A 21,591-nucleotide genomic window follows, 5' to 3' on the forward strand; every position below is an offset into this window, starting at 1 on the left:
ACCCACTCCAGTACTCTTGCTTGGAAAATCCCATGGACAGAGGAGCCTGGTAGGCTACAGTCCACAGGGTCGCAAAGAATCGGACACAACTGAGCGACTTCACTTCACTTATTACTATTATTACTACATTGTGATATAATCATAATGCAGAATCAGTGGGAGCCCAGGGCTTGTTTTTCTGAACTCAGGCGGTGATGCAAGCAATGGGGAGCAGCTGTAAACACAGATGAAGCTTCACCCCGCCCAATGTCCACCTCCTGCTACAAGGCCTGGTTCCTAACAGGCCACAGACTGGTAATGGTCTGTGGCCTGGGGTGTTGGGACCCCTGCTCTAGGGAGCAAAGTGGGTCCCAGGGGAAGCTGAAACCACCCTCCAGCCCAGATGAAGAGATGAGGGGGATGTCTCAGGCTGTGCTCACCGGGCCTGGCACACCTGCCTTCTGTCCACAGGGTCCAGCTTCCTGTGGAGATCCACAGTAGATGTCTTTTTTTTTCTCACTGGGTATCTACAACCATTTTTTTTTTTAAACAGCACCTCATTCTCCTCTGGAGAAGCCCTCATTCTCAGGTCATGTAGTTCTTGAGGGTCAAACCTCCTCCCCACCCCATGCACAGGTGCACAGTGATCTGATTAGGGATGAGCATATGGCCCAAATCTGTCCAGGGAGAGCCAGGCCTGGGGCTTCTTTGCTACAGCTGATGGGAAAGAAGCATTCTTTCTCTACTGAGGCTGCTAAGTGGTCCACAGCATATAAGCTTAGAGTTTCTGTGGGTTGGGGGGGAACATTTCTATCTCTAGTTGTAGAAGAGACTGCTTGAAAATGAAGCTGACACAGAGAAAAGCAGATGTGAGAGAGGAAGTAAGGCACAGTCCTGAAAAATGTTTGAGCAGCTGGATCGAGAAGAGAAGCCAGAGGCTCCAGTGCATTTTCAGTTAAGTGAACCAATTAAGATCTTTTCTGTTAAGCCAGTGGGAACTGGAGGATTATGCTCCCTGCCTTGATCTATGCCAGGCCCTAATCGCTCTCTTCGATGTGCCCAAAATGTCCTCATTTGCTGCTTACAGCTGCAAACTCAGAGACCACATTAATCAAAACCATCTTTATTATTTAAAGAGCATCCTGTCTTCAGGAGCACAAGATGGGGGGGGGGGTCCCAGATGGCAGAACAATATTTACATGGGGGGCAGGAGGGTGGTCCCAGGGCTGAGTGGGCCCGCCACTGTGGAGGACCTTGGAGGGAAGAGTATCCTTGGACCTGTGGGCTGGGCCCAAGAAGAAAAATGTTCCATCCCTGGCCCAGGGTGAACCCCATCACGTGGGGCTGGGGCCCCTTAGATCAGCTCGGGCCCTGGAGGCGTGCACAGCGAGGAGAAGCCACAGGTCAAAGCTGGGTTACCATGCCGCTGGCTTCGGAGTGAGTCTGGGGAAAGACAACTAGGGGCTCCCCCCAACGTCCCACAAGTGCCCACCCCTCCCCAGGAGCCCCGTGAAAGCCATCTGTTCCCTAGGGTGACCGCTTCTAAGCCCTATAGGTTTCCAGAAAACCCTGCCTCCCTTTCCCGCTCAGAGTCCCAAACCCTCCCGCCCTCTGGCTCCCATCTGGGCTCAAATTTCACCTTTATGGCCTGGAAGATCCACTCCCGGAAGTCACTGACTTTGGTGTAGACGCCTGGCTTCTGGGCCAGGGCACAGCCGGTGCCCCAGCTCACAATGCCACACAGCCGCCAACGTGGCGTCCGAGAGATGCTATCCTCACACACGAAGGGGCCACCACTGTCGCCCTGGTTGGGGATGGAAGGCCTGGCTGGAGGCTGAGACGGCTGGCCGGGAGGCCCTCCTCGGAGGGCCAGGGGCTGTGGTCATAGAACCCTCTGGCCCTGAGATAGGGAGCCCAATCGCCCAAGGCCCTATGTCTCCATCCCTGGGGAGGCCAGGGCCCCGGCTGCCCCTCAGCATCCCTCACCTGGCAGGCATCAATGCCACCCTCAGGGTAGCCAGCACAGAACATCTTGGGCTTGATCTGGTTCCCGTAGAAGTCGGGGCCGTTGCAGACATCATTGCTGATTATGGGGACTCGGGCCTCCTGGAGCACCCCAGCCTGTTGGCCTGGGGGTGTGTGGGCAAGGCTGGCCGAAGCTGGGAAGCATGCACACCCCCTCCCCTCCCCTCCCAGTGCCCACCTGGGCTGCTCAGTGTCCCTACACCCCCGGGTCCAAGAGGCACTGGCGTAGCCCAATTGCCCTTCCCCAGCCCAGCTCAGAGTCTCCCTAAGGCAGCTTCCCAGCAGAGGACAAGACTCACCGTAGTACTGCGTGTTGCCCCAGCCAGTCACCGTGCAGATCTTGCCATCCACCAGGGCCTGCCCGGCAGCCGGGAGACACACGGGCTGGATGTACTCTGTGCAAGAGACCACACCGGTCTGGGCCCCTGCCAGCCTGCTCCACCCAGGACAAACCTCGCTCCAGCTGCCCCGGCCCACCTTTCCCTCTGTTCTTTCACAAACACCACAACAGAAGTTGCCTCCTATAAACAAGGTCCCACTGCATAGTGCTGGGAACCATATTCAATACCCTGTGATGAAACATAATAGACAAGAATATGAAAAAGATGTGTGTGTGTGTGACTCAGTCACTTTACTGTATAGAGGAAATTAACACAGCATTGTAAATCACTACACTTCAACACAGGGCTTCCCCAGTGGCTCAGCGGTAAAGAATCCACCTGTAATGCAGGAGACATGGGTTTGATCCCTAAGTTGGGGAGAGTCCCTGGAGGAGGGCATGGCAACCCATTCCAGTATTCTTGTCTGGCAAACCCCATGGACAGAGGAGCCTGGCAGCTACAGTCCATGGGGTTGCAAAGAGCTGAACACGACTGAAGTGACTTAGCATAGCATAGCATCCTTCAATACATTTTTAAAAATAAAGGAAGCTGACTTCTATTGAGAACTCACTATGTACTTGCATCTTTCTGGGTGAATTCCCTTAATATCCCATCAGCTCAGAGAGGTAGGGGCTATTATTACCCCCACTTAAAGAGGGGGAAATAAAACCATGTCACTTGTCCAAAGCCTTAGATTGAGTCAATGACAGAGCCCAAATTTGAACCCAGGTTGGCCCAATTTCTAAGCCTGTGTTCTTAACCATGGCCCATGTGGCTGCCCCCTACCTAGAGAGTGACTTTGAGAAATTTTAATTTATTTTTTCAATTTTTTGGCCACCGTGGCATGTGGGATCTTAGTTCCCAGAATAGATCGAATCTGTGTCCCCCCGCATTGAAAGTGCCTCCCATTTAGCTACTGGATCACCAGGGAAGTCCCTTCTGTAAGAAATTTTACAAAGCACTCTCTTGAGATATTGGACTTCCACCTGTCAAAAAATCATCATCATAAACACACCAGTCTATCCTGTCCACAGTAAGAATGGCATCCCTGAGACACGACATCCTTGTGCAGTGTACAACCCATGCAAGTGGTCCTGGCAGCCCTGCTAGCAAGCCTTGCTGGTGACTTCACCTGCCTGAGCTCAGAGCTCTCAGGTGCAAAATGGAAAGAATAATCATTTCCCCCCCAGAGGTGTATCGTGAGAAATTGGTGAAGTGTTAAATAGCATGCCTGGCTAACAGGAAATGCTCATGTAACTAGGAATAGTAATAAACAACAACAGCAATGATTATTAGTATTAACTGAATGCAGGCATTGCTCTAAGCTCTTTGACTCAGATTAACCCTTTTCAGCATTTCAATAACCTTCAGGAGTCATTTAACAGATGAGGGAAACAGGTTTGGAGAGGTGAAGCTACATACCCAAGACCACAGAGCTGCTGAGTATCTGACCCCAAAGCCCATACCACTCCTCTCAGCCCCATTTCCAAATACAGGCCACTCACACGTATTGTTCCCTTAAATGGAGAACTAGTATCATGGACCATTCAAAAGAAAATAACCATTAAAAATAAGAATAAGGCAGACTTCCCTGGTGACCAGTGGCTAAGACTCTGAGCTCCCAGCACAGGGGACCCAGGGTTCAATCCCTGGTCAAGGAACTAGATCTCACAAGCTGCAACCAAAGATTCCCCATGCCACCACTAAGACCCAGTGCAGCCAAATAAATAAACAATTTTTTTAAATTATAAAAAACAAAGACAATAATGACTTTCCTGGCAGCTCAGCCAGGGGCTTATAGGCACAGATTCCAGAGCCATGCAACTTGGGCTCAAATCGTTGCCATTTTCCAGTTGTGAGAATGTGGGGTATTATGCATCTTCTCTATGTCGGGAATTTTCCTCTTGTAAAAAAAAAACAACAACACAGGATCATAAGAGAACCCACCTTCCCCAGGCTGCTGTGACAATGAAATGAGTGCGTGCTTGGGACAAGCTGAGGCCTGTGGCTGCCCACAGGAGGAACTCGCAAGTGTTGGAGTTCATCCTATCATCACTATTATCGTATTCTTTCATTACTATTTTTTAAGATGTTTTAAAATCTTATTTATCTATTTAAGGCTGTGCTGAGTCTTTGTTGCTGTGAGGGCTTCTCACTATTTGTGCGAACTGTAGTGGGGCTACTCTGGTTCTGGTGCACGGGCTTCTCATTGCAGTGACTTCTCTCGTTGTGGAACAGAGGCCTACAGCGATCAGGCTTCAGGAGTTGTGGTACCTGGGCTTAGTTGCTCTGAATCAGGGACTGAACCTATGTCTCCTTCATTGGCAGGCAGATTTTTAACCAACGAACCACCAGGGAAGCCCAAGATTTTTTAATTTTTTAAATATGGACCATTTTTAAACTCTTTATTGAATTTGCTACAAAATTGCTTCTGTTTTATGTTTGGGTGTATTTTGGCAGAGAGAGCATGTGGGTCTTAGGTCCCAACCAGGGATCAAACCCACACCCGCTGCATTGGAAGGTACAGTTCTAACCACTGGACTGCCAGGGAAGGCCCTTTTTATCATTATTATTATCATCATCATACTGATGCCTGCTGAAGGCTCATCATCATTGCTATGATAACTTCCTTATCATTGACATTATTATTATTACTATTACTACCACTTGGTGGCCTTCTGATAGCTGAAGCCCAATGCTGCTGCTGCTGCTAAGTCGCATCAGTCGTATCCGACTCTGTGGGACCCCATAGACGGCAGCCCACCAAGCTCCCCCGTCCCTGGGATTCTCCAGGCAAGAACACTAGAGTGGGTTGCCATTTCCTTCTCCAATGCATGGAAGTGAAAAGTGAAAGTGAAGTTTCTCAGTCGTGTCCAACTCTTCGCAACCCCATGGACTGCAGCCTACCAGGCTCCTCCATCCATGGGATTTTCCAGGCAAGAGTACTGGAGGCTGAAGCCCACAGCCTGCTCTTAATTCAAAAGGCATGTGTAGATGAGGTATGAAAGACACACTGACACCCAGGTAAGTCTTTCTCATTGACAGCAAGGAAATGCTCTGGAGAACTACAAAGGGAATAAATAACTCCTGACTTTCTGACTCATTCATACACTTATTTTTCTTTCATTTCTTTCTTTTATTTTGGTAATAGCTTTTTTGGAGATATAATTCCTGTACCACACAATTCACCCACTTAAAGTAAACAAGTCAAAGGGTTTTAGACAGGTTTTAGATTCAGGGACTAGCCTGCCTGGCAGTAGGAAGGTACCACCACCACCAAGATCGATTTCAGAACATTTTCATCACTGCCTTTACCTCTGACCTCCCAACGTTTCTGTGCCACCCCCATGCCTGGGGAACCACGAATGTACTTTCTATCTCTGCAGGTTTACCTGTTCTGGACATTTCATGGAAATGGAATCATATAGAATGTGGCTGTTTGGGTCTAACTTCTTTCTGAGCACAATGCTGTCCAGGGTCATCCACTGTGTACCATGGATCACTTCATTCCTTTCTAACCTAATATGATTCCATTGTATGGATCTAGCATGCTTTTTGTTTATCTACATGTCAGATGGTAGACATCTGGTGGTTTCCATCTTTTGGCTACTGTAAATAATGCTGCTATGAACACCCACGCACTAGTTTTTGTAGAGCTATGTATCTTCTTTTCTTTTGGGTACATACCTAGGAGTGGAATTTTGGGGCCAAATGGTAATACTCACACACGGTTTTCTAAAGTGGCTGCACTAATTGCCCCTACCTAATGAATGCACAATGAGTGCCCCTGGAGATCATTTCTCTCATCACCATGAATTCTGCCCCAGCCCCTCCTCTGCCCTCCTGGCCCCTGGAGTCCCCAGGCCCAGACGTACCTGTGAGGGGCAGGGTGCCGGAGAGGTGGACCAGGGCGATGTCATTGCTATTCTCCTCGCTGTTGGGGTCTCGAAAGGGGAGATAGCCCCCATGGTAGATGACAGCCTGCACCCCCAGTTGCACGCCATGGGGTGAAGTCTGGGCCACAGCACCAGCAAACACTCGCCATCGTGATAGGACCCGGTTCCGCCTACCGGGGAAAGGAGGGGAGGGTGGCCACCTGTCTGGGCACAGCCTCCCCCAGCTCACCACTCCCCAGCCTCTCCCCTCAGTGCCCTGGGGGACACTCACTCAGGGAAGCAGTGGGCGGCTGTCAGCACCCAGTCCCTAGAGAGCACGGACCCCCCACAGAGATGTGCTCCATCATAGCGAAGACTGACTTGCCACGGCCACCTGCCCAGGCTGGTGTCCTGGCCGCCCACAATGCGATCGACCGGCAGTTTTCGGTGGCCACAGTCTGTGGGGAGAGGGGCAGTCAGGGCAGCGGGAGGCCTGGACTCCCTGCCCTGGGGGTCTGAGAGGTCATGCCCCACTCTGGGGAGAATGAGTGATCACGATCTTAACTGAGGGGTCTGAGGAATATCGCTCTGATGGAGGGGGAAGGGGTCTGTCTGAGGAGACACAGCCCCATCTGTGGGGATCTAGGGGGACATGGCCCTATTTTTGGGGTCTGAGGGGACGTGGAACCCCCACCCTGAGGGAGTCTGAGAGAACACAGCTCCATCTTTGGAGGATCTAAGAGGATAAGGCCTATCTGGGGGTATCTGATGGGCCATGGCCCTACCACGGTAGGGGCAGGGAGTCTCAGAAGAGGGCTCTGAGTTTTGGGGTCTCACCTTGGCAGCTGGTAGCCAGGAAACGGCCTCTGGGACAGTCGCTGTGGGAGGGACAAGGATGAAGACACAGAGACAAAAAAAAGAGGCCAATTAAGACAGAGGAAAGGCACCCAGGGGATAGTGGGTACTCAGGGGTGGTGGGGCCCGCGGCGTGCGCCCCACCTGCCCGCCGCCCTCCTCACCACACGGAGAGGACCTCGAGCAACCTCCGGGCATGCGGCAGCCTCCCCTCGTCCACGCAGAAGAAGCCCGACGTGCCATTGGCGCCCGCCGTCCGCACGTCCAGCTCCGAGAAGTCCAACGCCCTGGGCAGGGCAGCGGTCAGACCTGTCCCCCCGCCCTCCCAGCCCCCCACCAGGGGCACCCTGGGTACCTGAGGAAGCCCATCTCCTCGCAGCTGAGCCCCGCCACCCTGGCATTGGAGCGCGAGGAGCAAAGCAGGCGCCACGTGCCCTCTGTCTGGTCGAACACCGTGAGCCGAGCATCCGCCGGGCCGACCTGCACTGCAGGGCAACAAGAGGAGCGCCTGGGTCGCCTTCCCGCCCGAGCCCTCCCGGCCGCTTCTCTGCTCGTGCCAGTCTAGTCCTGAGTCCTGGCAGGCCCGATCGGAGCACCCCGGGCTCCGCACATTTGTGACTGCCTCTGGAAGGGCTCAGGACTCAAGCTGGACCAAAGATTGGGGATCCTAAGACTCTGGCTGCATCGCCATGGGGAAACTGGGCAAGGTGGGGGAGGGGCGTTCCTTTTGCCACCGGGATTCCTAAACTGGTTGCCCAAGAGCTGGAAGCTAGATTTGTCAAGGTCCATCTTTGCCTGCAGGAGGGGGAATGGGGGGCAGCAGTGATAAACCAATGTAAAGGAAAGCCAGGAGATTCTGATAACATTTTTATAGCTCCTTAATGGTTGGAGAAGGAAATGGCAACCCACTCCAGTATTCTTGCCTGGAGAATCTCAGGAACCGGGGAGCCTGTTGGGCTGTCATCTATGGGGTCGCACAGAGTCGGACACGACTGAAGCGAAAGAACCTCCAGAATCGTTACTTAAATGAGTTAATAATTTCCCTTTTTATTTAGCCAGTTTCTTGGTTTTTCCTTTTCTCTTTTACAGCCTGAAGATCATTGACCAACACATCACATTGCCAAAATATCTAAATAGATTTCCTATAATCTTAAAAAAGAAGAGTTATCTTTTTTCTGCAGGACTCGCCAGAGCCTTGAATACGTACTAAGTTGCAGGATAATTATTCAAGCAGAGGATGCAGTATTCATTCATTCATTCAGCAAGTGTTAACTAGACACATACTCCATGCCCGTTCCTATGTGGGGTGATGCTGGGGGACATAAAAATGACCAAGACATCTCTGGGCTGTACCCTCACCAAGCACAAAGTCCATCCATAGGGGAGACAGACAACAATAAAAAAAAAAAATGACCCAATCAAACACAGCTTCACTGCAGAGTGCTTATGGGGGATTCTTCCTGCCTGCTTAATGCACTGAAAAGTGATGCTCCCCTCAGCCCCTTCCAGCCTGCTCCTCACACATGGCTAGAGGACCCTTGCCACACCTAAGCCAGGTCACAGCCCTTAGGTGTGCTTTAGCAAACACTCAGTCTGTGCCAAGCTCTATTTTGAATGATGAACAAATCAGACAAAACCCCCAGCCATTGGGAGCTCAAAGGCCAATGGGTGAGATGGATAACAAACAGGAGAGAGAAGTAAAATAGATGCTGTGTCACAAAAGAAGGGGCCTGGGAGACAAGTCGAGCTTGACAGAGAGGCAGGAGAGTGCTGACATGGGGAGAGACAGGAGGTTGTCCTTTCCTATAGGTGGGCAGGGAAGGCTGCACTGAGAAGGTGGTATGCAAGCAGAGATCTGAAGGAGGTGAGAAGACAGGTGAGGGAACAGAGAACTAGGCCAAGAGAATTGCAAATGCAAAGATCCCAAGGTGGGGGCGGGGTTGTTGTAGGAACAACAGGGGGTCTGGGCAGAGTGAGCGAGGGGAGAGGGAGCCGGAGACAAGACTAGACTGACTTTGACTTTTACCAGGAGTGAGGGCTGAGCCAGGAGGGCCTTGATCTGACTCAGGGGTTCACAGGCACCCTCTGGCTGTGTATAGGGAGCAGACTGTAGGGGGCAGGATGGGACCAGGGAGACCAAGGAGGAGGCTGCGTGATGGTCCAGGGGGAGAGAATGGAGGCGGGGCCAGGGTGGGGGCAGTGGAGGATTCTGCATAGAATTTGTGGGTGGAGCCCACAGGGTCGGCTACGATTGGATGCGGGTGGAAGGAAGAGGGGCCAAGGGCAATTCCAAGGTGTTAAGCTGAGCCACTAGAAGGATGAGCTGCCATTGACTGAGATGAGCAAGGTGGCAAGGAGTAGGTTTGGGGAAAGATCAGCTGTGAACCCCTTTTCTCTGGAGCCTCCTGAATGGCTCCTGTTCTGAGAGCACATTCTGGGACAGTGAATCTGGTCCAAACTCAACTTTGCATCCTTGGAGGAAGAACTTGATGAGGCCACACCCAAGCTGAGCAGTCTTCCCACAGCCCCACAGATCTGGACAAGGGGAGGCAGAACTTCCGGGGAGAGCCCTGTCCTGCTGAGGACAGAGAAAGGCAAAGAGAAGATTTGCATTCAGGCCTGAGTGACTCCAAACCCCAAGCTTTTAATGTTGCCTGTGACTGCAGTCATGAAACTAAAATACACTTGCTCCTTGGAAGAAAAGCTATAACAAACCTAGACAGCATATTAAAAAGCAGAGACATCGCTTTGCCGACAAAGGTCCGTATAGTCAAAGCTATGGTTTTTCCAGTAGTCATGTATGGATGTGAGAGTTGGACCATAAAGAAGGCCGAGTACCAAAGAACTGATGCTTTCAAACTGTGGGGCTGGAGAAGACTCTTGAGTGTCCCTTGAATGTTAAGGAGATCAAACCAATCAATCCTAAAGGAAATCAACCCTGAAAAATCAACCCTGAATATTCATTGGAAGGACTGATGCTAAAGCTCCAATACTTTGGCTGCCTGATGCGAAGAGCTGACTCATTGGAAAAGACCCTGATGCTAGGAAAGATTGAGGGCCAGAGGAGAAGGAGACAACAGAGGATGAGTTGGTTGGATGGCATCACTGACTCAATGGACATGAGTTTGAGCAAACTTCAGGAGTTGGTGAAGGACAGGGAAGCCTGGTGTGCTGCAGTCCACAGGATCACAAAGAGTCAGACACGACTGAGCAACTGAACAGCCAGTCAAGCAACTTTCCTCCTAAGGGTTAAACAAAAAAGGCACAGTAATAGCACTGGTGAAGGAGTGGGTGGGACAAACTGAGAGAGTAGCACTGAAACATATACATTACTATATATAAAATCAATAGCTAGTGGGAAGTGACTGTGTAACAAGGAGCTCAACCTGGTGCTCTGTGACGACCTAGAGGTGTGGGATGGGGTAGGGAGTGGGAGAGAGGTTCAAGAGGGAGGGGATATATAGCTGATTCATGTTCTTATACAGCAGAAACCAATATAACATTGTAAAGAAATTATCTTCCAATTAAAAAATGAATTTTAAAAATAGTAACACTGACTACATTTCCTGGGGATGGGCTGACCCCCATGTGTCACATGCTATGTGTCATATCTGGGGGGTTCTATCCCACAATCATCCTGGGAGGGAGATACCATCTCTATGCCCATCTTACAGACGAGAAAACTGAGCCTTAGAGAGGACATACTTGCCCCTGAGAATATAGCTAAGAACTGGCAAAGTCAGGATTTGAATCCAGACCTGCCTACCTGCATACTCCCTGCTCCTTCTGTGGCTGTCATACGGACCCTTATCAGCCCCTTTTCCCCAAATATACTCATGTAGGCCTGTACTAGGAGCTTCCTGGTTAACTGGCCTTAATCATGGCTTCCTGTTCTGGGATGGGGCCTGGAATATCTGGTACCTCCACTGGGTACCACCCCTTGAGTTTCCAGACCAAGACTTGGGGTTCTAAACACCAGCTGGGGATGGGAGTGAATTCTTATTTTTAAATGACTTCTCAGTGCTCCAGAGATTGTGATTTCCAGAAAGTGTGAGGTTTTAGGAAAAAAATTATCATTTTATGGATGTATTTGGAGGGAGGAGCGGAAGGAGGAGAAGGGAGGGAGGAAGGAATATCAAATGCCCCCTCCAAGTATTTTTAAAGCTATATTCTGTGCCACTGTTTCTCACTTTTAAACTCTTTATTCTTGTTTGTGTTATTTTAAGCCATGCAGAAAGTACGTTCTGGGTCACCTGGTTTGCTTACCAAATTGTCTGATATATTTAGAGGTGTGAAAAATCCCAGAAAAGTGAGGTGGGGATATCATTTCTGGGTTGTTTCTGTTTGTTCATTTTGTAATTTCCCAACGTTTTTGAAAAACCCAAGTGTAATGGGAGGGCACAGTGCTGGCGATGGCCAGAGTCAGGTCTGAATTGTGGCCTTATTACTTTCCAGCTGAAGCTCAGGACAAGTTAGTTCACCTCTGAGATTTGTCCTCATGCTTATTCATTAAACAAAGGTTTCCTAAGCACCTTCTATGCACCAGACACTGTCTAGGGCGGTAAACAAAATGCCCCTGCCCTTCTGAAATTCACCAGGAGTAAATCATGAGCCATGTGGGGAGGGTCATAGAGGGGGTAGTGGTGGTATGCAGAGTGGTTGTGGGGGGCGGAGGGTATGGAGCCTGGGAACAGAAAGGTCCAGCTCGGGAAAGTTAAAGCCTAAAGGCTGAGACACAGAAGTCCATGTTAACCAAGTTGGCTGAAAGTCAAGCATTGCACGGATCATCACCTCCGCTAATTCTCACCAATTACCAGATAAGGATGCTGAGAATCAGAGAGGGCAGGCCAGGTGGGAGCCTCAGCTCAGCCATGATGGTACAGGACCCAGAAACCTGCCTCTGGGTGTGAGCATAAAGAGGAGGTGAGCAAAGACTGTGGTGCTAGGAGAGTCCTCTGAGAGTGAGAGCAGCCTGTGGGCTGGGGCCTGAAGAGTGCTGGGAGCAAGCATGAAGTGAGGGTGGAGAGGGGCGGCACCCGAGGAGCCTTGGAGTCCGCCAAGTGTTGGGATTTTAGCCCAGCAGCAGTAGCGAGTCATAGAGGCCCATCTGGTAGGTGCATGACCCCTCTGCCCTGCCATTTATTCAATGTGCAAGTTAGTACAAGTCACTGGGCCTCAGTTTCACCCATGTGCAAAATGGGAGTGATGATAAACGGCCCCAACTCACAGGGGTCTTGTGCAAAGGCTGCAGCCAGGGCCTGGCATACATTAGCCATCGACATGGCAACTCACTGGGCTGTTTCTTGAGAAACAATAGAGTGTAGTAGTTCTACACAAGCTCTGGATCCAGGCTATCTGAGGTCCGATCCCTGTGGCCTGGGGCAAGTCACTTGGTCTCTCCACACCTCATTTCCCCATATTAAAATGGCTGTGGGAAGGATTTAATGAACTAATACTTGCAAAGCCCTGAGGCCTGTGCCTGGCACAGGTAAATGCTCTGCAAGTGTCAACTGTGGTGGTTGACCTTGATGGCCTTCCTGCCTAGATGTTCATTTCTGCTCTTAATGTGAGCTGAGTCCTTTATGGAACTAGATGGGCCTCGTGGGAAAATGAAAAATGTGGGACACGTGAAAGATGTGTCCCATCATCCAACTTCCCCTTTCTTCCTGCTGCCCTGGGCCACTGAATGGCAGCCTGGGGTTGGCATTCAGAAAGATCCATTCATTCATTCCACAATTAGTTTCTATATCTATTCGTTTTTCCACCTATGGAAAAACTCAAAGGAACTTTTTGGCCACCCTGGTATTTATTCGCGTGACCATTCCTGCCTCCACATCTCTTCCAGTCAAGCCTAAGTGCTATTCCTGGAGCGATCACATGCCCACGGTGTGTCCTCTCCAGTCCTCACTTTCTACGTCTGTAAAATGGGAATAACAACAGTAGGTACCACCAAGAAGCGACAGAAAAAGGTTGGCTGAATTCATACAGCACCTCTACCTCTCAAACATGTATTGACCATGTTTCACAGTAAGAAACTCATGTTTACATTATGATGTAGCCCCGAACTTCCGTTTCCTGGGGTGAACTATGGCATTGCTCCAAGCCTCAGTTTTCCCATCTGTAAAATGGAGGGAATAACAGTCCCACCTTCATAAAACCCAAAGGAAAGATTAACAGAACTTTTTCTTATGGAAAGAGATGCATTCTGATTTTTTTAATCAAATCTGTTTCATACTTTTTTAAATGTGGTTTTCAACTCACTGATTTCATGATGCACTTAATGGATAACATGTTTAGAGTCTGAAGAACACTGGATTAGACCAGCCACACGTGTACATAAGCACCACCAGTATTCCTGCAGGCATTCGGGCATTCATTTAAAAAATCCTTTCACTGAGTTCCCCCCAGGTGCGAGTTTCCTCCAGGGCTCCCCAGAGGGTCTCAGCCCGCTCTACTCACCTGGATACAGTGGCTCCTGATCACTCCTGAGTAGAACAGTCACTGCAGAGAAGGCAGAAGTGAGGGCAGGCAGGCTGGGGGCTGCCAGGGGCAGGGGAGGGTAGAGGTGCAGGGGTCTGTCCACTCTCACCAATGGCCCAGGACGCTGCCCCGATGCCTGTCAGGAGCAGGACGGTCCCCACAGTGAGAGCGGCCACCTTGGGTCCGGAGCAGCATGGCACAGTCCGGCCACCTGCAATAGACACCATGCTGGGGCCACTGCCAGGTCTGTCCTCACTGTGGCAAGGGGCCAGCTCTGCCCTGCACCCCAGGGTTAACTTAGCACGCCCGAGCCTGCCCTGCCCTGGGTCCAGTTTCTTGGGACGAGCAGTTGGCAGGCCTGTCCCTCCCCTGCGGGAAGGGTGCCCAGCCCCCCAGGGCTTCCAGCTGGGAAGGGGTGTGGCTGGGACAATTGCCACCCTCCCTGCCCACACTCCTGGCACTGAAGGGACTTCTCCTTCCCAATGACGCTGCGCTCTGTATCTCCTTCTTGGACCTCTCACTTCTGCTAACTTTCCCAGAGGTTCTTGGAGCCTCTTGGGGGCTGTGACCCCTGACCTTTGCCCTCTTGGCAGCTCTCTTCCCTGCTGTTTGTCATTTCCTCACTGCCTCATTTCTCTCTGCTGTTCCAGATCCTCTGTCCCTGGGAACCCCCCAAAACCAGACCTCTCCCCAAGGACCCAGCTCCAACGTCAAATTGACCCCAGAGGTTGAGAACCTACATTTGGAATTTTGTCAGCCTCACTTAAAAATATTGGCCTTGGGAATTCCCTGGTGGTCCTGTGGTTAGGACTCCATGCTTTCACCGCTGAGGGCTCAGGGTTGATCCTTGGTTGGGGAACTAAGATCCCGCAAACTGCGTGGCCCAGCCAAATTAAAAAATACATACATTGGCCTTACCCACTGCTATATATGGGACCTTGGGCAGGTACTATCACCTTTTGAAGCCTCAACTTCCTCATCTATTTAATGGGCATCCACCTAGCACTCACCTCTAAAAATAATACTTGAAGTTTCTTTCAAATAATTAAGAGCTGTACTCTTATCATAGCCTTATGTGCCAAGCACTGCTCTGACTGTATTAAATTATTCAGTCCTTGTCTCAGTTATGATTCCTATTTTTCAGACAGGGGAAACGGAGGCTCACAGAAGTGGAGCCACCTGCCCAAGGTGACTCAGCCAGGAAGAGGTGGTACTGATTTGGCACTGGGATCCAGGCGTATAACCACTAAGCCTTGCCACCCTCTCTGTGCTATAGTGGCTGGCGCAGAGCAGGTTCTCAATAAATGCTTTTTTTTTTTCATTTTTATTGGTCAATAAATGTTTTTAAATCATTATAGCTGTGTGGACTTGGACAACTCCCTTCACCTCTCTGGGCCTCAGTTTTCTTATCAGTAAAACGGGGGTTTATTCACTTGTGGTCCTATGGAGCATCCACTGTGTACCTGGCACCATTCTAGGCTCTGGGGACACATCCCTGAACAAGACAGCAGAAATGCTCTCACAGAGCTCACATTCTCATGTGTGGAAAGTGAGGGGGAAACCAAAACAAGCAAACAAGTAAATGAACTCGATCATGTTCAGAACATGGCCAAGTCTATAAAGAAAATGATAGCAGAGGAGGCAGCAGGTTCTTCTGTGGGGTATTCAAGAAGGGCCTCCCCAAGAAGGAGCTTTTGAGCTGAGACCTGAGGGCTGAGGCCAGCCAAGCAAAGAGCTCTCATGGAAGAGCACAGTGGGCAGAGAAGAACACAGGCCAGGGCCTTGAGGCCAGAACAAGCATGGTGGGTAAGAGGGCAAGAGAGGCCACTGATGTGGCCAGAATGGCATGAGCTTGGGGAAGGCATTGGGGCCAAGGCTGGGGCCAGCTGGAGAGACCTGGCAGCCTGAGGAGAAGAGGAATTTTATTCCCAGTGCAACAGGGACCCTGGGGCTGAAAAGCCAATCCTTTGGCTAGGGATGGGGGGAACCAAAGAGAAAAGGCAGCTGAAAGCCTTCGCTGGGCCTGGCGTGCACCCGACTGCCCCTGGCATCTGCAGGACCTTCCAGTTCTGCCATCTGGGTTACGGCAGTATGGCTGATGGGCACAGGGCCAGACCAGCACCCAGAAAGGAGCGGGGAGTGGTCCAGGACCTTCCTGTAATGGCTATTGTCTGAGTGTCTTAAGAATTTGAGAACCCAGCCATTCTTGTCCAGGTGTGCCTCCCTCCAAAGAGGCCCCGGCGGACCAGCTCAGCCCTGCTCCGGCTGGCTGACCCCTCCATGTCTCCCTGAGGGGGCCTCTCAGGCCCCGTCCCAACCTTGCTGCTGCCGTTGCTTTGTCACTGCAGTTGTGTCCGACTCTGTGCGACCCTGTGAACTGTAGCCCTCCAGGCTCTGCTGTCCATGGGATTCTCCAGGCAAGAATACTGGAGTGGGTTGTCATTCCTTTCTACAGGGGATCTTTCCAACCCAGGGATTGAACCCAGGTCTCCTGCACTGCAGGCGGATTCTTAACCACTAAGCCACCAGGGAGGACCCCGTCCCCACCTTGGTCTCCAACCATATTCCTGGTTTCATTGGGAGGTCTTGGCTCCTGAAGCCATTAGGCTGGTCCAGGGTCCTTTGTTTTCAGACATGCCTGCGGAGCTTTGGGCCACCCAGAGCCCAGCTAGAGGACCTGGCATGACAGCTGGGGCAGGAAGCACGGCCACCTTGTGTCACTTAAGGTGAGAGGAGAAACTTGCTCCATGCCCTGTGATTCAGGAGACTTCAGACAACCCCCAAACAGTGCCTCTGGTGGGACAGGAAGCGTCCTCACCCAGGTTCTTCAGAGAGGCATCCTGACTGCATATCTTTGCCAAGGCAGGAAGTGTCCTCACTGCATGATAGGCAGCATCCTGGTGTGATTCCTCGGAGAAATAGAGCCTGATAAGCTGGGACCTCTGAGCATCCTCCTGAGGCTCCGCTCCCTGTTCCTTCACGGGCACTAGGCTGTCCTTGTCTCCTCACAAGGCAGTTCCTTTGCCTCCACCATTTGGCTGCAAAACCCTCCCAAGTGATGTCCTTGGTTCCTTATCTCTGAAACTCCACTCAAACAGCTCCGTGTCTGTCCTCGTGTACCCAACTCCAACTTCCTGAACAAAATTCTCTCCCCATCTGATTTCGGGGACACCACCCTTGTCCGATTTGCTTACTACTTCTCAATCTCCTGACCCTCCACATGCTCTCTGAAATCTGGGGTTCACAGGGTGGCCCTGGCCTCCTTCCCCTCATGCCTCCCCGCTCCACCCCCACAGACTGTGTTGCTCTTCTGTCCCCAGCTCTGGACTCTGCTTAGTCCTAGGCTGGGGGTCCTGCAGCCTCTTAGATGCCTCCCCCCGGAATCACCACACTCCGTCACATCTCCCAGGTTCCATATTGGCCTCCACGTCTCCCTAAGTCCCCAGGTCCCATCTCAGAGGTCCTCACCCGCAGGTCTGTCCCTGTGTGCAGAACACCTCCCTCTCCCCATGGCTCAGGCCTCCTGAGGGTCTCCTGCCCACTCTCTCCTTCCCTGCCCCAACCCCCTCCAACCTCTGGGCTCAGTCTCTCCTTCTGGTCCAGCCTCCACATGGAAACCTGGGGGGTCTTCCCAAACAGCAAATCCAACCTGTCCCTAGAATCCTCCATGTGCCTCTCAGGACAGTCTAAGGCCCTCAGCCCAAGGTGCCAGGCCCTCTAGGATGTAAGCACAGCTATCAGAGATTTGGAGGTTGCACATGTTTTCCTCAATCCCCAGACAGCCATAAGGGTCCTTACCAGACAATTGATAGAGCTTCCAAAAAGCAACCAAAATGACAGGACTTATACAAGGCAAAAAAAAAAAAAAAAAAAAGAAACGAAGAATAACCACCAGCTCCATCTTGTGGAGAGAGCCGGCCTTGCCCGGGCATGGGTCGGCTTCTTACTGGAGTCCTAACAAAACTTGGTCCAGCCTGCGTGTCTCATCACCCGCCCAGCTCCATTTCCAACTTCACCTCCAGAAATCCCGAATTAGCTACATGCCACCATACACCTGGCAGACTGTCACCCCCAGCTGTTAGCCTTGCTCGTCTCTCTGCCTGGCACACCTACTTACTCCTGCCTCATTCTGAGCATCAACTCAGATATCACCGCCTCTGATTTGGAGTCCCCAGGTAGCACCAAGAACCTCACCTTGGGCGCACTTCACCAGCAGAATGGTAACACAAATGTTAGCATAACTGCAGCTCTCAGAAGACACACCAACCCTAGGCCTGTCCTAACCCCATCCTGCGAGGATGTGTGTCAGTGACAAGTTGCTTCAGTTGTGGCCAACTCTCTCTGACCCTATGGACTTCAGTCTGCCAGGCTCCTCTGCGTACGGGATTCTCCAGGCAAGAATACTGGAGAGGGTTGCCATACCCTCCTCCAGGGGATCTTTCCCACCCAGGGATCAAATCCGCGTCTCCATGTCTCCTGCATTGGCAGGCGTTACCACTAGCGCCACCTAGGGAGCCCAACCCCATCTTGCAGTTTCCTGAAATCCTTGCAAACTATCAATGAGGAATGTATCATTATCACCACCCCCCGATGTACAGATGAGGAAAGGAAGCCCAGAGCGGTTCAGCCACCCACACCAGGCAACCCAGCAAGTAAGCCCAGGTTTGCCATGACGGTAGGACTCCCCTCCCAAGACTAGGACTGAGCTGCCTGGAGATGTACTGAAGCTCACTGTGCCTTGGCTGTCTGTCCTCAGACCAGTCCCTGGCCGTCCTTCTGGACACACTCCACTGTGCTTCTCTGGTTCATTCCCCCATAGGCCCCAGGCCTGGTGAGTCCCTTCAGTGGGCTCCAGGAAGGAAGGTTTCCAAAGGTGCAAGGCTCTGCCACCCCCCTCCTCAACAAGGGTGCAGTGCTGTCTCCCAGGCCACTGGGAGCCTAGTGGCTCAGATGGTAAAGAATACCTGCAATGCGGGAAACCCAGGTTCAGTCCCTGCATTGGGAAGATCCTCTGAAGAAGGGAATGGCTATCCACTCTAGTATTCTTTCCTGGAAAATTCCATGGACAGAGGAGCCTGGTGGGCTACAGTCCCTGGGATCGCAAAGAGTCGGACACAACTAGCACTTCACAGCTGGATGGTTTGGGCTCTGATTTTCTAGCTGTGCTGAGATGCAAGGAGGCCAGCGATCCATACCCATCATTTCAGCCAACACACTTAGTGCTCCCTGCCTATCCCTGCATTTAAATCCTCACACCATCCTATAGGGTGGACATTAGTACTGCTTTTTTTTTTTTTTTTTTTACAGAGGAAGAAATGAGGCCCAGAGAGGGTGAGCCACTTGTCCAGAGCCTCACAGCTAGAGTGATACTGCCTGGGACCGAGACCAACTAGCCTGGTTCCAGGAAGAAGAGAGAGAGTCAGCCCCAGCTGGGGAGGGCAGGAAGAAAGAGCCACCCCAAACTGGTCTCCTCCAGCTGGCTCTCAAGTGTGGAGGAGGTTAAGAGGGAGTCAGGGTGTCTGGAGCCCCTGCCAGGGGCTTCCATAAACCCTTGAGTGTCTGTCAAATTGGAGGTGTGGTTTCTCCCCACCATCCCTAGGGTGGTTTCTCTGTTGTTTCTCCTCTCTTCATCCATTCAGACCGGGTCCAAAGTCCTCCCTCTGCTCTGCCCACAGAGTGAGGAGGTGGGAGGAACGTCTGGGATCGGTGGAGGTCTTGGGCCCCAGGTCTCCAAGTCTGCTGACCTCTGCCATGACAGCTCTGGGGCACCCCGCATCTGGGACACCCCGTGTGTTTTATGCATGAAGCCCCAAGCTGGTGCCTTGTGCGTGTTCTATGCTCCCAACAACCTCATGTAGGTAGGGAGGTGGCATTAGAACCCACGCTTGACCCAGGGGGAAATGAAGCCCAGAGGAATGACGACACTTCTCCAGATCGCACAGTAATAATCAGTGGCAGAGGAAGGTTTGAAGGCAGCCTGGTGGGGCTTCCCTGTTGGCTCAGTGGTTAAGAGTCTGCCTGTCAACTCAGGAGACTTGGGTTCCATGTGAGGATCCCACATACCGTAGAGCAACCAAGCCCGTGTACTAGAACTATGGAGTCTATACCCTAGAGCCCGGGAAGCGCAACTAATGAGCCCATGTGTCCCAACTACTGAAGCCTGAGCGCCCTAGAGCCCGTGCTCTGCAACGAGAGAAGCCACCGCAACGAGAAGCCCTCTCACCGCAACTAGAGAAAAGCCTGCATGCAGCAACGAAGACCCAGCACAGTCAAAAATGAATAAATGAATAAATAAAATTATATATATATTTTAAAGGCAGGCCTGTGCATTCCATTCCAGAGTCTATGTCCTGAACGGTGATAGCTAGTTTCCCCGCCTTGACCCCAAGTAAAGGACAGGTCCAGACATAGCTGAGAAATCACTGGGGGGTGAGGGGAAACTGAGGCAGGGAGCCAGGAGGGTCATACGGGGTGGCCGGGAGGCAGGTGGTGTTCCAGCCCCACAGAGAATTTGGTTAATAGTTAATTAGGTGGAGGAGGCTTCGGAAGGGGGTGGGGGTGGGCCCATGAGGGGTGCCAGAGAGAGGGGGCTCCAAGGGAGTGGAGGGTTGGGAAGACAGCACAGAGGGAGGGGAGGGGCACCAGGCAGAGCTCAGGTCTCCGGGACAGGGGGACTCACCCTCCTTCTCCGCCATGTCACAGCCTCTAGTTAATGATTCCCCGGCTGACCTCCGGGGCCGGGGCGGGACCTGTGGGGAGATGAACAAGGGGGAGGCAGGGCCTGGGGGAGCCCAGCCCGGCCCCTGTGCCCCCAGTCCCAGGCGCCCATCCAGGGAGGCTGAGGGACTGGGTCCCGGCCAGAGCACGCCGTGATCACGGACACAGACTGGGCTGGGTTCAAGGATGGGGTCAGTGTGTGACCAGCAGCTAGGGGATGATGGGATTTATAGCGCCGGGGGACCCTGGGCCTGGGCCGGGGTGGAGAGGGGACTGGGGGTCTGAATTCCTGGGTCTGAGGAAGGCGAGCTGGAGGCCTCAACTCCTGGATCCTGGGGAAAGAGAGGTTTGGGGACCAGGACTGCTTCTTATGAGGGAGGGGCAGCACAGGGGCTGGACTCCTGGGTTGGAGGGAGGAGGAGACTGGGACCCGATCTTGGGAGTCTGAAGAAGTGGGGGCTAGAACTCTGAGGTCCTTGGAGAGAAGTCCGACTGGCCCCTCTCGGAGCACCTCTAATGGGAAGTGGGCATTAGGGTGGGTAGGGGTGAGGGGACCCATGTCCTGGGGACGGGAACCTGAGGACCCTGGTCCTTACCCTGGGGTCCGGCAGGTGGGGGCGGAGCTGAGAGATGGTGCGGGTTTAGGGTCAGTCTCCAGGCCTGGGCAGGAGCATGGTGGCCCCGCAGCGGCAGGCGGGCCGGAGGCAGAGGCAGCGGCAGCGCGAGGGGCCTGCTAGGCCTGGCTGCCTCACCTGAGGAGGAGGGGGCGGGGGAAGGGGCGGGGAGGGGCCGGGCCAAGGGATTGGCAGAGCTGGAGGCCACCTGGCTGGATGGACAGGGTTTGCAAGGGGCTGGACCGGGGCGCCCAGCAACCTGCCTCCAGCCTGGACGGGCCCCAGGTGTGCCGGTATGAGGGTATGTGGAGTTGGGACAGATCTGGCCTGAGGGCCCGGAGTCTGGGGAGACAGGCCAGGCTGGGGAGTGCTGACAGGGCCCCCAAGAAGGAGGTGTAAAGTGGAGAGGCACAGATGGAGGGTTGCCCCAGCTGTCCCAAGGCCGCCCTGCCCCTGCATCTCCTCTGCCCCCTGCCCAGCCCCCTGCCTACCGCTGCCCCTGCCATTTCCTGCACCCGTTGTCCATCTCCTGAACAAGGCATTCCCAGCTCCAGACTGGGCCTCAGCCCAGCCCTGGCCCCAGACCCCTCCTGCACCCCAACTCCTGCCCCAGCCTCTGCCCCTTCCAGTGTCCCTGGTCCTGACTCCAGCCCCCACCTTTATTCA

At 52.6% G+C, this 21,591-nt stretch overlaps 1 protein-coding gene across 2 annotated transcripts; it reads right to left on the reverse strand.

The window, feature by feature from the left end:
* Positions 1–1,086: 1,086 nt before the first annotated feature.
* On the reverse strand, positions 1,087–21,074 carry HPN (hepsin). 2 transcript variants are annotated; one of them, XM_027514317.1, is made up of 13 exons: positions 20,908–21,074; positions 20,274–20,343; positions 13,704–13,805; positions 13,574–13,615; positions 7,470–7,599; positions 7,279–7,401; positions 7,097–7,137; positions 6,552–6,717; positions 6,260–6,450; positions 2,304–2,399; positions 1,966–2,108; positions 1,619–1,783; positions 1,087–1,422 (listed from the first exon to the last, which is right to left on the reverse strand). In XM_027514317.1, exons 2-13 carry the CDS (start codon positions 20,287–20,289, stop codon positions 1,384–1,386), a joined length of 1,254 nt encoding a protein of 417 aa, XP_027370118.1. In that variant the 5' UTR covers positions 20,290–20,343; positions 20,908–21,074; the 3' UTR covers positions 1,087–1,383. The 2 variants fall into 2 exon arrangements, with proteins under 2 accessions (XP_027370118.1, XP_027370119.1); XM_027514318.1 differs by lacking the exons at positions 13,574–13,615; positions 13,704–13,805 and having other exon boundaries at positions 20,908–21,058.
* Between the last annotated feature and the right edge of the window lie 517 nt (positions 21,075–21,591).

The sequence above is a fragment of the Bos indicus x Bos taurus genome, chromosome 18, assembly GCF_003369695.1.
Source record: "Bos indicus x Bos taurus breed Angus x Brahman F1 hybrid chromosome 18, Bos_hybrid_MaternalHap_v2.0, whole genome shotgun sequence".
Taxonomy (NCBI): domain Eukaryota; kingdom Metazoa; phylum Chordata; class Mammalia; order Artiodactyla; family Bovidae; genus Bos; species Bos indicus x Bos taurus.

Excerpts from the sequence above, each read along its gene's own strand:
- HPN (XM_027514317.1), bottom strand. Across the intron at positions 7,600-13,573 it reads TCAGGAGCCACTGTATCCAG|TGCAGGTCGGCCCGGCGGAT; the intron begins GTGAGTAGAGCG and ends GTTGCCCTGCAG. Across the intron at positions 7,402-7,469 it reads GAGGAGATGGGCTTCCTCAG|GGCGTTGGACTTCTCGGAGC; the intron begins GTACCCAGGGTG and ends TGCCCTGCCCAG.